At 40.0% G+C, this 14,542-nt stretch overlaps 1 protein-coding gene across 2 annotated transcripts; it reads right to left on the bottom strand.

Moving 5' to 3' along the window:
* Positions 1-772: 772 nt before the first annotated feature.
* On the bottom strand, positions 773-13,226 carry LOC134792628 (protein CNPPD1). 2 transcript variants are annotated; one of them, XM_063763879.1, is made up of 8 exons: positions 13,123-13,226; positions 12,968-13,039; positions 12,490-12,586; positions 10,210-10,415; positions 9,317-9,445; positions 3,358-3,487; positions 2,067-3,037; positions 773-1,227 (listed from the first exon to the last, which is right to left on the bottom strand). In XM_063763879.1, exons 2-7 carry the CDS (start codon positions 13,016-13,018, stop codon positions 2,547-2,549), a joined length of 1,104 nt encoding a protein of 367 aa, XP_063619949.1. In that variant the 5' UTR covers positions 13,019-13,039; positions 13,123-13,226; the 3' UTR covers positions 773-1,227; positions 2,067-2,546. The 2 variants fall into 2 exon arrangements, with proteins under 2 accessions (XP_063619949.1, XP_063619948.1); XM_063763878.1 differs by lacking the exon at positions 13,123-13,226 and having other exon boundaries at positions 12,968-13,116.
* Between the last annotated feature and the right edge of the window lie 1,316 nt (positions 13,227-14,542).

The following is a 14,542-nucleotide window of genomic DNA, read 5'->3' as shown; positions in this document are numbered from 1 at the left end:
CCGGACATACGAAAGCAAAATGCCCGAGTCAAAACGTAGACCTTCGCTTCGCTTCGGTCAATGACATAAAAGTACAGTGGGAGAAAATCCTAGTTGCCTTACCCCTCATACAAAACAAAATATTATTATACTACGGTTTGGTTCCTACAAAATGTGGCTTACCATCATCCAAACAGTAATCGGTTGTAAAATGGTACAATATCAAACAGCTTCAACATGAAATAAGCTTTAAAACCAGCCAATAAAGTTTATTTTAGCCTGCTACGGAAACATTAGTAGTTTTTACAAGTAGCGCCAGGCCACGGTGACCCATACCTTGAGCCATGTCAATAACTTCTGAAATATATATATTTTTTGTATTTTTTAAATATGGATTTTTCTGTTTGCTTGCATCGCATATGTATCTAGAATTTCAGTATATTTACTATATTGCACTGATAGTAAACCAAACTTGAATATTCTAGACCCCGTTTTCATTAAAAAATACGTGTTTATAATTTTTTAACCTAATATACCTTATAGAAATGGTTGTTAGCTTATATGATACTTATGTTATTACATCAAATTACGTTTCGTTTAAGTTTAAATCAGAATTTATTCAAGACTCACATGTGAGTCACTGGCCCTGCGGAACTGTTTGAGCATGACCCATACGCTGAGTCGCTGGCCCTGAATGGGTTAATGATAGCTTAGTATGTCTCACGATAGTTTAAATTCGATATTTAGTTGTCACATCACATTCGCTTGGAAATGATAAAGGAAACTCAGCTCATATTGCAGAAGTAGTTTATTTTTAGTTTGCAATTACACCACCAAGAACGACATACAAAAATATTACGTTTTATTTACAATTTGACAAGATTATCTGCAATCTCGAAAACTCTTTTTACAAAATATCTAATGCAATTTGGTAACTAATGAAACGGACACAATATTGCGATTACTTTGCAACTTTAAATATTTGTATTTATTTTATGTGATCACAAAGAGCCGAATCTTGCACATTTGGCGACCCTAGACAGCCTGGTGTACAGCCTATACGTTACAAAGGGACAACTAAATTCGTGATGAAGGTCACGAATGTAGTTGTCAAACTTTAGTATGTTAGACAGTGAGAGTTCTGTACGCAGTATCTGTCATAAGCTAGTTCGATTCATATGAGTTCTCATGAGATTTGTACCAATATTTTCATAGACTTCTAACGTCAAAACTTGTAAATCGATCAATCTATATGTCGCAGTCGGATCGTATAATCCGCCGTATTACATTACGGCTAGCCGTTTTCAAAAACAGGGGCGTTTTGAAATGCGGCGGTTTAACGATTAGCCGGATTGAATGCGGCTGAATGAGAATCCGCCGGAATGTATTCGGCGCCATACGTTCTTCAACGCGGCTAGCCGTAATGTAATACAGCGAGTCATTAGCCGCCGCTTTGACAGTTTTTAGTTCCCATTTTTAACACCCGTGGCGCTGCCTGACAAACGCTGGGGTGTCCATCAAATCTGGAGTTCGTCGGACTGTTTTTTTTCAAAAAACATTTCTTTCGCAACTTAACTAGCGGTTAGCTTAGCGGTTTGCCCTTCGGGCATCTGAAGCTACCTAACGAACCTAACCTACCTACCTATTGATTTAGTGAGACGTCCGTGAAAACATTACACTTTGGGGAAAAAAGCGTAGGTAGGTAAGTAGGTTAGGTTCGTTAGGTAACTTCAGATGCCCGAAGGGCAAACCGCCCAGAAATAGGAGCCCCGCTTGCGGGGCTCCGTCTATTTAAGTTGTGAAGGAAATGTTTTGGAAAAGAAACACATGTAGTGCGGTGGGACCATGGTAAAAATAAATTAAATTGCAAATATTGTCAAACTCCGGTTACGTAGGCGACCGAAAGAACTGGTCACTCTACAATCTAAAATAGTAGTACGATGCGGCTAAACGTTGGCCGCCTTATTGAAGAACGTATCGCAATGACAATCCGGCTAATCGTCGAACCGCCGCATTTCAAAACGCCCCTGTTTTTGATAACGGCTAGCCGTAATGTAATACGGCGGATTATACGATCTGACTACGACATATACATTAGCTATGTATGAGATATGGGTATCAACATTAATCGCATCCTTTCTGAACACGACCTAAATAGTGTATTAAATATGGGGCCGCGTCAAACGTAAACGGAGGCTCACACACACAAACTAAAATTAAACCGAAAACAATTATTGCTTTGTTCAACAACGAAAAGCTATTGAGCGATTTCTTATTATAAATAATGCGAAGGACAGAAAAGCGTGAGCGATTAGTTTGCTCAATCGCAGAAATACACAATTAAACCTTTTAAACGCCAGAACGCTTAATGAGCGGTATGACGTACGTTATAAATATGACCTTCATGACTTTATTTAAGGTTTACGTCAGTAATGTTAGCGTGTAAATAACATTTTTGTTTCAGACTTATGGCGTTTAAAAGGTTACTACTGTCACTTTATTTTGGTAAACCAGAAAGAGACAGTATTCATATTGTTTTCTGTAACTGAGCTTTAAGTACTAAAATATTATCGGTCTGATATGACAACAAGACCCCCAAGCTTGCTAAGATTAAGCCATTGGCGCACGCACCGCGGTTGCATCGCAGGCTGGTAACCCGAGCACTTTCTAGATTTAAAAATATATTCATCAGCATATTCATCCAGCTTTTCCAGCCATTTTTGAAGCGGGTCTACTAAAGAGCTGCGGTACCAAGTGAAATCAGTCTCAATTTTAAACCACGGTTCATGTAAATTGGGGGTATAAACCGGTGGGGCATTTATAGTGGAATGATAGTTGAGCCAGTCGGTGCAGCAGCGAGGCGGGTCAGCAAAGTCGACGGTCGCGTTTAGAGACGGTTCTAGAGTGTGCGGGGTGGACAATAATGTACTGTGTGTGAGCTGCAGGAGAGGTAAGGTATATGAGACTAGGAGAGCGGAGGTGACTAGGGCGCTGAGGGCGGCGACGTAGGCCAGGGCCATGGCGGCCGCCGCGGCACCCGCTACCGCTGCACCTGCATCTGAAACAGGAAAACATAGTTCATGCACATGTAAAAAGCGCCACTAGTATTTTAGAATTAGGAAAACAGATGTTGAATTCTAATTCGTACACTTTTTTTGTTATTTCAGCCATCTCGGAATATAAAATCGCACAATGGATAACGCACGATCTTTCTAAACTATATAAGTTTTGATCAATACTTTTTAGACTTGTATGAAGTGAGTGGCCATTCTATGCTTCTTCTAGTATATGTATTAATGTAGTATAAACGAGGCATGTGTTTTAAATAAATTATATTTATGTATGTTTTATTTTATAAAAAAAAATGTTCAACTTTACCTCCTCCTGCGGCCGCTAAGTCGCTATACGTGAAGAACCCCCGTTCTTTCGCTTGCTTTAACGCCACTTGACTTTCAAGCCAGGATAGACCCGATTCGAAGCTCTCGCTGTTTACGTATACGTTCCATTCCTGAAAAGAAAATACAATTCTATTATTATAGTAGCCCTTTTCCAACTCAAGGAAAAGTAACAGAAGGGTAATGACAGGTGTACCTACTACAGGCGGCGATCAACGAGAAGCGGGTATAGCTATGACCGAATTTTGTGGTCCCGGGCAAATGTTTTGTCCCCCGCCCATCCGCAGGGTGTACAGTTTCTTAAGGCAGAAGTAGACTCTTATCCACACTTTACATTTCAAACGAGTAAATATATAATAGCTTTTCGGACAGCTCCCTAAGACATTGACTCAATGGATTCATAATTTTTATGTACTCTGCTCACTCACTTGCCTCAGTTCATAGCCCAAGTCAGATTATTTATATAAGCATTTTTGAGTATCAAAATTACCACTATTCTAGTACAGCTACAGTCACGCTCCGTGATTGTTAGAGCGTTTTCACATTGTCCGATCCGATATCGGATGTCGGAAGGAAGTAAAATGTACGATATACCGTAAAATGGGGTGAGTAGGGTCAAAACTGAAATTAAAACCTCGATAACATAACTGAATGGTGTATATAATAAGTGTTCCGGACGTTTGTATTTTAGTTTTTATTTTATTTTGGGTAGTTCCATTTCATAACTTTGACGATAAAGAGGAAAACCCACCTTACCCCGTAGTGCCTCGTATTTGGGGTGAGAGGGGTTTTCATACAAAGGTGATTTTGGAAGATTTTTGGATCGATTTTTTTTTATTATGCGTATTACTATAGCTCCATTTTAAATTGGAATACATTATTTTTGTACCAGTAGCCTTAAAATCCCTTCTCACCCCCCTCTCAAACCTTCTCTCCCCATTCATAACCCACCTCTCCCCGCGAAACATACTCACCCCGTTTTACGGTAAGCGTTTCTCTGTATTTATTTATGCATTTAATAAATCATTATTACCAAAATACGATAAATATCGCAAAAACGGCGGACTTAAGAGCGCTCTTACAAGAAAAGTCGAAATAATGCAAAATTGATGATACTAGTCGACGAAATTCAGGACTTTGCGCTCATTATTAGAAACAATGAGTACTTGTTCCAGTAAAAGCGTCTTCTTATCTTTATAAATATCGTTGTAAATATTAGAAAAAGGACTTATTAAATTAGTAATGATTTTTTTTCTGATGGTCGTTTCCGAAAAACCCCGTGAAGCACTGAATGGCGAGCTCTTATTTGGAAATGTTGAGAATTTTACTCTGCTAAACCTGGCTATTTTGTATTACTAATACCCTGTACTTTAGGCATATCAAACTATATTTTTCCTACATACCTTTGAGAAAGAGAAAATCAAAGTAAAACGAACTCGATTTTCTCTCCGAAACAAGTGTCAATTCCTACGAAAATCTACTTAATATCGAAGTCATTTTCATACTCAAGCAATCTGCAACGTTTGCTTATACTGTTGGTATACATTAGTGTTTATGAAATTCTACTATAATTTTTTGGCAATTTTTTGAAAACTACTCTATATTAACGATGACGCGCGCTGCGCCAGCTCAGTGCCGCGGCAGAGCTTGTAGAGGCAGGACGTGTGTCGGTCGGCTCCGCACATTTTCAACGGCGACGACGAGGTTTTTTATCATTGTGTGCGGCGGGCGCCGTGTAAAACGCTATACTGTGTGCGTGTAAACCGCAACGAGAGACTTTGATCCTAGCACCGTTTTTATAGTATTATAATTTATAATGGTACAGTTTAATAAACTACCGGACAGGATTAAAAATATTTGAAACGACCTGACATTCTATATGTATTTATTTGACTCAAGATAGTACTCAGGGTCTGATGATGGAGCCGGAAGGTGGTCACCAGTACCAATCAACAATGCAACTAAACCACTTCGTGTTTAGGCTCGTTTTATTCGTCTCAACAAGATCTTTGACTTAAGATAGTACTCAGGGTCTGATGATGGAGCCGGAAGGTGGTCACCGGTACCAATCAACCATGCAACTAAACCACTTCGTGTTTGGGCTCGTTTGATTCGTCTCAACAAGATCTTTGGCACAAGATAATACTCAGGGTCTGATGATGGAGCCGGAAGGTGGTCACCGGTACCAATCAACCATGCAACTAAACCACTTCGTGTTTAGGCTCGTTTGATTCGTCTCAACAAGATCTTTGACACAAGATAGTACTCAGGGTCTGATGATGGAGCCGGCAGGTGGTCACCGGTACCAATCAACCATGCCACTAAACCACTTCGTGTTTAGGCTCGTTTTATTCGTTTCTATAAGATCTTTGACACAAGATAGTACTCAGGGTCTGATGTTGGAGCCGGAAGGTGGTCACCGGTATCAATCAACCATGCAACTAAACCACTTCGTGTTTAGGCTCGTTTGATTCGTCTCAACAAGACCTTGGACACAAGATAGTACTCAGGATCTGATGATGGAGCTGGAAGGTGGCCACGGGTACCAGTCTACCATGTAACTGAACCACTTCGTGTTTGGGCTCGTTTGATTTGTCGCAAAAAGATCTTTGACACAAGGTAGTACTGAGGGTCTGATGATGGATCCGGAAGGTGGTGACCGGTACCAATCAACCATGCAACTAAACCACTTCGTGTTTGGCTTCGTTCGATTCGTCGCAACAAGATCTTTGACACAAGTTAGTACTCAGGGTCTGATGATGGAGCTGGAAGGTGGCCACGGGTACCAGTCTACCATGTAACTGAACCACTTCGTGTTTGGGCTCATTTGATTTGTTGCAACAAGATCTTTGACACAAGGTAGTACTGAGGGTCTGATGATGGATCCGGAAGGTGGTCACCGGTACCAATCAACCATGCAACTAAACCACTTCGTGTTTGGCTTCGTTCGATTCGTCGCAATAAGATCTTTGACACAAGTTAGTACTCAGGGTCTGATGATGGAGCTGGACTGTGGCCACGGGTACCAGTCTACCATGTAACTGAACCACTTCGTGTTTGGGCTCGTTTGATTCGTCGCAATAAGATGTTTGACACAAGATACTACTCAGGGTCTGATGATGGAGCTGATGATGATAGACAGGTACCCGTCGCCACCTTCGCGCTCCATCATCAGACCCTGAGTACTACCTTGTGTCAAAGATCTTGTTGAGATGAATAAAACGTGCCTAAACACGAAATGGTTTAGTTGCATGGTTGATTGGTACCGGTGACCACCTTCCGGCTCCAACATCAGACCCTGAGTACTATCTTGTGTCAAAGATCTTGTTGAAACGAATAAAACGAGCCTAAACACGAAATGGTTTAGTTGCATGGTTGATTGGTACCGGTGACCACCTTCCAGCTCCATCATCAGACTCTGAGTATCACCTAGTGTCAAAGATCTTGTTGAGACGAATCAAACGATCCTAAACACGATGTGGTTTAGTTGCATGGTTGATTGGTAATGGTACCTTCCAGCTCCATCATCAGACCCTGAGTACTGTCTTGTGTCAAAGATCTTGTTGAGACGAATCAAACGAGCCCAAACACGAAGTTGTTTAGTTACATGATAGACTGGTACCCGTGGCCACCTTCCAGCTCCATCATCAGACCCTGTGTATCTTCAGTGTCAAAGATCTTGTTGAGACGAATCAAACGAGCCTAATCATGTTACTACATGGTTGATTGGTATCCATGACCACCTTAATCATCATCAGATCCTCAGTACCAGTTCGTTTTTAAACCCTCGTTGATACAAACTTTACAACCTATAGGTACCAAATGCAATGACGAAACATGTAAATAAGCGAGTAGGTACCTATAATTTCTTTCGAGTAATATACCTTCATAAGTACAAGTATGGGGCTATTCATAAATTACGTCGTTTCAAATGGAAGGAGTGGGGGGCGGGGGGGGGGGGGGGTCTGGACATCGGATGATGGTAACATGACGTAGGAGGAAACAGATTCATCCGAAGCTTGATTTTTGGATGATTTGAGGGGGGGGGGGGGGGGGGGTCAAAAATCGTCAAAAATAGATGACGTAATTTATGAACAGCCCCTATGTACATTTGCACTGCATTTAGTATTTTCGTACTTACCAAATAACAGTTTTAGAACTTTAAAAGTTAAGTACAGTTAGTGTTGTTATGGTTGATTTCAATATGCTTCGCGAAGGATCAAGAATGTTTAATCCATCATTGTAGTGCGAGTGTGGTAGAAGGGATCGGCGTACTGAGCTCGCACGGCCTGCCGCAGCGCGTAAAATACCTAAACTCGCTCAACGCCGAAATGTAATAGCGCTCTTAATGAATGGCACTTTCTTGCAGCTGTTTTTGTCATAGGCGCCTTCCAACATCCGATATCGGAAAGGCGCTTCCGATAAATTCAGCCATGTCGGAGCCCCCCATCAGCTGTCGGATTGATAATATTTGTTTGTGTGCGTATGTGTAGGCATAATGCTTGTTGTAGTGTGCGTGACCGCTAAAGACGGCGTCCGGGCGCTCCCCCGCGCGGCTTGACTACGCGGATGTAGGATCCTACATCGGATATCGGATCGGACAATGTGAAAACACTCTTACGCCATTTAGGGTTCTAGCTAAATTGGACATTCCATAGCGTAAGTATGGGACAACCAATTTTACTAGGACCCTAAATGGCGTAACAATCGCGGAGCGTGATGGTACTATAGTTCGTTTTTTTTAGCATTAGAAATAAGGTAAACAATTTTGATGTGTCTTTTAATTGAAAAACACATTTTAAAAATAAGTTACGGCAAGTATGTAACAATTATGAATGTAATATGATCATTTATATTCTTCTGCTTTCATTAGTAATAGTTATTGATTTTTAAAAAACGTTTTTCAAATAAAAGACCTGTCAAAATCGCTTAACTTCTTTCAAGTTCTTTCTAATGCTAAAAAAACGAACATTAATGCTGGTAATTAATTAATTAATACTTAACTGAAATAACTGACCATCACTGGACCTTACCTTTGGCACAGAATAAATAATAGTACTTTCGTACAGAAAGCTAGGACAAGTAGTCCAATTAGGTAGGTCCAACTTCGAGAAAGAGGTCAACCGCCGAATCCAACTCGGTTGGGCAGCGTTCGGGAAACTACGTAATGTCTTTTCGTCCGACATACCTCAGTGCCTCAAGACGAAAGTCTTTAATCAATGTGTGTTACCAGTGATGACTTACGGCTCCGAAACGTGGTCTTTCACTATCGGCCTCATCTCAAAACTCAAAGTCGCTCAACGAGCTATGGAGAGGGCTATGCTCGGAGTTTCTCTACGTGATCGAATCAGAAATGAGGAGATCCGTAGAGAAACTCCGAGAGAGTAAAGTCACCGACATAGCCCACCGGATTAGCAAGCTGAAGTGGCAATGGGCAGGCCACATTGCACGCAGAGAAGATGGCCGATGGGGTCGAAAAGTGCTCGAGTGGAGACCACGGACTAGCAAGCGCAGCGTAGGACGTCCACCCACAAGATGGACAGACGATCTTGTTAAGGTCGCCGGAAGACGCTGGATGCGGGTCGCTTCCAACCGGCACGTATGGAGGTCCAAGGGGGAGGCCTATGTTCAGCAGTGGACGTCTTATGGCTGAGATGATGATGATGACAGAAAGGAAACTTCCTACAAAACCGAAGTTTGACAGCGGTTCAGGGTCGAATCATGCTATCCCTTTCTAATATATGGCACTATCCCTTTCGGCTATTTAGGGTTGTTAAAATTCAAGTGCTTATCTTATCTGTGGTCGTGCACGCAAAAGGAAGTCAAGTGGTGCCAACCCTAATAATTGCTCGGAGCAATGCTGAGCCGAGCGGAGCCGAGTTTGGCCGAAGTCAGGAGTTTCGCACCCCTGCCTTTGGAACAAAGTTTATAATCGTACTTACAATAGCATTTAGGAAATCTATCTCGAGCCGCTTAAGGTCCGCGGGTGTGAGCCCGCCGGCGGCCGCCCACTCCGCCACTAAAGTCTCTGCGTCCTCGCCGTCGTCTTGAAGGAACTTGTTGCCAACCATCTGTAACACAACATAATCATTGTCAATCCAGTGACCGCACAGCTGATTCTTCTTCTGAAACTCCTGCCTTCCCCATCCTCCTTGCCTGTTGCTAGCTAAAAATAGTTTTTCTGCTTAATCCCTTTGTCCTCCTCCTCTTTATCTAACTACTCTAAATAATATTAAGCTAATTTTACGGCTAAAATCACGTGTCACATGTCTCCGAAACATGTCGCGCGAGTGACTAAAAACCGTAAAATTAGCTTAATGTTAGTATGTCTCACGATAGTTTTAGTTAAATTCGATTAATCTAAAATATCCAAATCATCCTCATTATTAAACTTTTTGGTGGAATAAATAATATTTCTATTTACTTAATTAAACTCTATAGAGAAATTCGAAAGAGCTGTTTTAATGCATAACTTGCATATGTATATTTGGCCTCAATGGAATGTGTTTAGAATATTTTCAAAGTTGTTTAGATTGTAGAACATGTGTTGAATGGTTGTTTGTTTTGTATGTGCACTAACGAATGTAAAGAATGTTACTGTCAATCTTGGAAACGGATTTATGGCGTTATTCATAAACGCGGTACAAGCCTCAATTACCTATTATTCTATTAATTATTGGTCTTAATCTGTAATTTTGACTTATGTTAATAAGAAAGGCATAAAACATAAATTAACTAATTGATGCTAACCTTTCCAAGTAAAAAAAGCCAGCAAAAGTGTACACGGATACGTGTGTCCTAGACTACACGTACAAGCGACACACAGGACACTCACCAGCGACACGAGGAAGAGGTCTGCGGGCGCGGCGGCGGCGACATACGCAGGGTTGCGATGTCGTAGCCTCTCCAAGTATAACAGGGCCAGCACGAGCGCGCACGGAGAGACGCGCGCGTCGTACGCAAGTCGCGCGGCCGCGTCGCCGTGTAAACGTCTCAGCGACCGACCCTGCTGTGCGGCGGACCACAACGCGCAGGATACCTCTGAAACACAGATAAAAAAATGTAAAATTTGTGTTATAAATTGATTGTTATCAATTCCTCATAATCCTGGTCACGGCACCACAATTGTAACAACAATTGATAAGAAATTATACATTCTTGACACAGTGAACTGACCATATATGTAAACCTTAATACAAAGAAATAAGGTCAGTGACACCTGCAATAATGACCATCAGTATATTCATTGCATTATTATTGTTAGAAGAATAACAATCCTAATCTTCTACAAAAAGCTTTTTAGCGTTCCGCACCGCCCCTTACGTTCTAGGCCCCTTTTTCATGTTAGTTTTGCTCGCAAGAAATATGCGCAGCAGACGTTTTTCAGACGAGTGCCCAACTATTGTAATAGACATCTAAGCAGGATTGATCCCTTTCACAAATCACTTAATACACTTAAAATCATGTTAAAGGGAAAAATATTATAGCTGTAACTACCTACTCTCTGAGATTTTAATTTGATAGCTAATGTTCCTCAATATGTTTTCATCTATTTTTCTGTACTACGCAATTTTAGAATTCTATATTTCTTTCTTGACCCTCGCTGTAATTATTATTATTATTCCGACTTTTTACTGTAAGTAATGAGTTATTCTTGCTTCTTGTTGTATGTATCCTACCTTAGGCTTATGCTTGTACCTATTGTATACCAATTTTAGAATAGAATAGAATAGAATACCATTTATTTCAGATAAGTACACAGTTATACAATACATACACAGAAGGAAAAAAAAATGACTTATAACTTGTACACTGTAACTACACTGAAAAAGGTGAACACTCAGCATGATAAATTTATTCTAAGCTTAATAGCATCGTTCGCAGACGTTTCTGCTTGTTAAAAATTAAAACTCAGCATGATACTACTACTCCAGTAGGAGCCGGCATGCATGGTAGGTATTTTCAGTTACATATATATTTTATGAACCTCCAGGTCTTTTCAGTGTTAAGATTTATGTGCGTATTACGCACCTCTGACATATGTATCTTGTATGACTGTATGTGTTCTGAATAAATAAATAAATAAATAATAAAAATAAGAAGAATAAAACAATTATGTATCCTACAATTTGTATATGCCAATGTCAATCACACTGAAAAAATTTACTGTGAGATGTGGGTTCGAGTTCCACGTTAGCCAAAGTCAATTATGTATCCTGTTTTTGTGATGATAATTAAAATAAAATAATGTTTTATAAACAAATAATAGGAGAACTAAATTTTCCTTCATATCCCTTTAAAGGCCTCCTAGCCTACTCGGTAGTGACTCTGAAGCAGGAGGTCCTGGGTTTGAATCCTGGTAAGGGCATTTATTTGTGTATTCATCACAAATATTTGTTCCTGAGTTATGGATGTTTTCTATGTATATGTATAAGTATTTATATTGATTTTTTTTTTTTACAATTTATGTAGGTACTCAACTAACTTATTTTAAGCACAGTGTAATGTAAACTAACAGAATATGGGCCGACAGACCTGAAATAAAGACTTTCAATTTCAATATATATTGTCATCTAGTACCCACAACACAATCCTTATTTGATTGGGCTGAAACTTCATATACATTTGTAAGTTGGGCAACATTGTAATTCTTCTTCTTAGTCGGTACACTCTTGCCAGAGTGGTCGTGGTCATCATTGTGAATCTCGATGAGTGATGATCTTGCTAATATGGCGCCATTCGTCGCGGACTGCAGCTTTCCGGGTACATTCGTAAACCGAGCACTTAGTTGCGGCCTTGATCTGGTCTGTCCATCTCATTGGTGATCTACCACGTGGCCTGGTGCCTTCGACCTTTCCCTGCACTACGAGACGCTCTATGGAGTCATTACCACGACGAGAAACATGGCCGAAGAAAGTAATATTTATACTTAAAATTGACACAATTGCATTGTTGTTTATGTTTCTTTACATATATTGTAAATAATGTGTGTGCAATGTGCAATAAAGAGTATTGTATTGTAAAATCATAAACACAACCTTATTGCAACTGAATAAGATCTACTAATAGTCATTTAGTTATTATCTTCATAATAAAAAAGCTTTCACCAACATACCAGTGACGGGGAGACTCAGACAGGGATGCGAGGGCAGTTCACCGTAGTAGAGAGTTTTTGTGATGCGGTTCAGAAACTCTTTGTGGTCTCCCATACTCTGTATAGAGCAACTTGTTATTACACACAAGATTATGTCAATAAATGTTTAGAAATGGAGAAAAAAGTCATGCAATTGTATTTATCAATTAATTAGCAACTTTGCAGTTAACGCGTCACGCTTCAAGGAAGTTACGACTCGTTTACCGGCGGCGATAATGAAATCAATTTAACACGTTTCAATTATTTTAAAGTCCCACGTAGACGCACCATTACTGCTTTTGTAAACAGACCTGACCTGTTTGTAGTGAACACAATTATATTATGTTGTTTACTACGTTAGTGAAAGAGAGGACAGTAATAGAAAACACGTTGCCTGTGCGATTTTGATAAGTGCATATAAGGAGCATGAATTGGCCACGATGTGACCTCATTGTCTCACCTTGATCTTGGACCGCGATCCTTCTCGCCTCCTCTTGGATATGTTGGACATAATGTTCTCGCAACTGCTGACCTTAAATGGTTAGAATAAATAGGATAACAACATGAATCAAACACGTAATATTATGAAAATATGCACAAATCAGCGGTACGCACCTACACAACAGAAACAATGATATGTGAATGAAATGAAATGAATGAATGATTACTATGACATTGATAGCCATGTGACAGATATACACAATCCGATCATTGCAAAATGCGTTTAGAAGCAAACTGATGATTAATTGGTATCGGAACTTAAAAAAGTATCTTATCACACTAAATTACCCTTTTTTGAGTCTGACGTTTATGCGCTATTCAAAATATATTAAATATAATTAATCAATGATCTATCGGTTAAAATCACATGTAATTTCTGTTCCAATATACGTTTGTTTGAAGTGTAGTATGAGGTATAGGTAGGGTTGCCATAATTAGTCGGAACTGAGGGGCTACCGCGAAAACCGAAATTCGCAAATTGCGGGGATCTTACTCTTTTACTCCAATGAAGGCGTAATTAGAGTGACAGAGAAAAATGCCCGCAATTGACGATTTTCGGTATTGGCGGTAGCCCTACTGATAAGGGACAGTGGTATTCTAGAGCAGGGGTCTCCAAACTTTTTTACCTGAGGGCCATATTGCGCCTCTATGGGACCGGTCGACATAATACGGGACAAAAATGGGACCAGTAAAAATACGGGACGTGATACTTAAACATAGATTTATAATACTAGTGGCTCTGTGAGCTGTAGACCTCGCGACCATATCTTATTGGGCACGATGACAATATAGTAAATAAAAAAAAAACAATACGAAAAGTGTAAAAAAAATACAAAATGTTATATCCCAGCATATAATTACTGGGGATCGAACCCAGACCTTCTGTGCAAAAACCGGCTCGACAAAAAGAAAATATCGAATCATATAATTCGGTTATAAAATTTCACGAGAATCGGTTAATAATTGCGACCTGTAGAGGAGAACATCCGGACATACAAACTAAAATATCTTAATACCTCCAAAACCAGCGAAATAATTTTTCTGAATTTTTGGCCATTTAATCTGTAAACATGTCTCAAAAAGAATACACTCTTATGATACCGATACGACTATTTGTTTAAGCGCGAGCTATCACAACTTTTCCATTTTAAAAAAATTTCAAAAACCGGCTCGACAAAATTTTTTTATCAAATCATAGAATTCGGTTACAAAATTTCACGAGAATCGGTTAAGAATTGCAACCTGTAGAAGAGAACATCCGGACATACGAAAGCAAAACGCCCGAGTACAACACCGAGTAAAACGTAGACCTTCGCTTCGCTTCGGTTAATTAAGAGATGACGTCAAAGCGAGCTGTCACTGTTACCACTTTTGTTTAGTGTACGATTAACAATTTAACACCACCTTGCTGTAGCCATGTCGATAAAGTCATATCGATAAACTATCAATATATATACAGTGGTACTACTAAACTAAATTAATAACTAGGTTAAATCTAAAATAGGCCCTTGAGGCATTGTACCAAGGATGCTGG

The sequence above is a fragment of the Cydia splendana genome, chromosome 8 (genome assembly GCF_910591565.1).
Source record: "Cydia splendana chromosome 8, ilCydSple1.2, whole genome shotgun sequence".
Lineage (NCBI taxonomy): Eukaryota > Metazoa > Arthropoda > Insecta > Lepidoptera > Tortricidae > Cydia > Cydia splendana.
This window is presented reverse-complemented; position numbering and strand designations above follow the sequence as displayed.

Excerpts from the sequence above, each read along its gene's own strand:
- LOC134792628 (XM_063763879.1), bottom strand. The coding sequence starts at position 13,018 with ATGTCCAACATATCCAAGAGGAGGCGAGAAGGATCGCGGTCCAAGATC. Across the intron at positions 9,446-10,209 it reads ACCTCTTCCTCGTGTCGCTG|ATGGTTGGCAACAAGTTCCT; the intron begins GTGAGTGTCCTG and ends GTTGTGTTACAG. Across the intron at positions 3,038-3,357 it reads CTTAGCGGCCGCAGGAGGAG|ATGCAGGTGCAGCGGTAGCG; the intron begins GTAAAGTTGAAC and ends TTCCTGTTTCAG.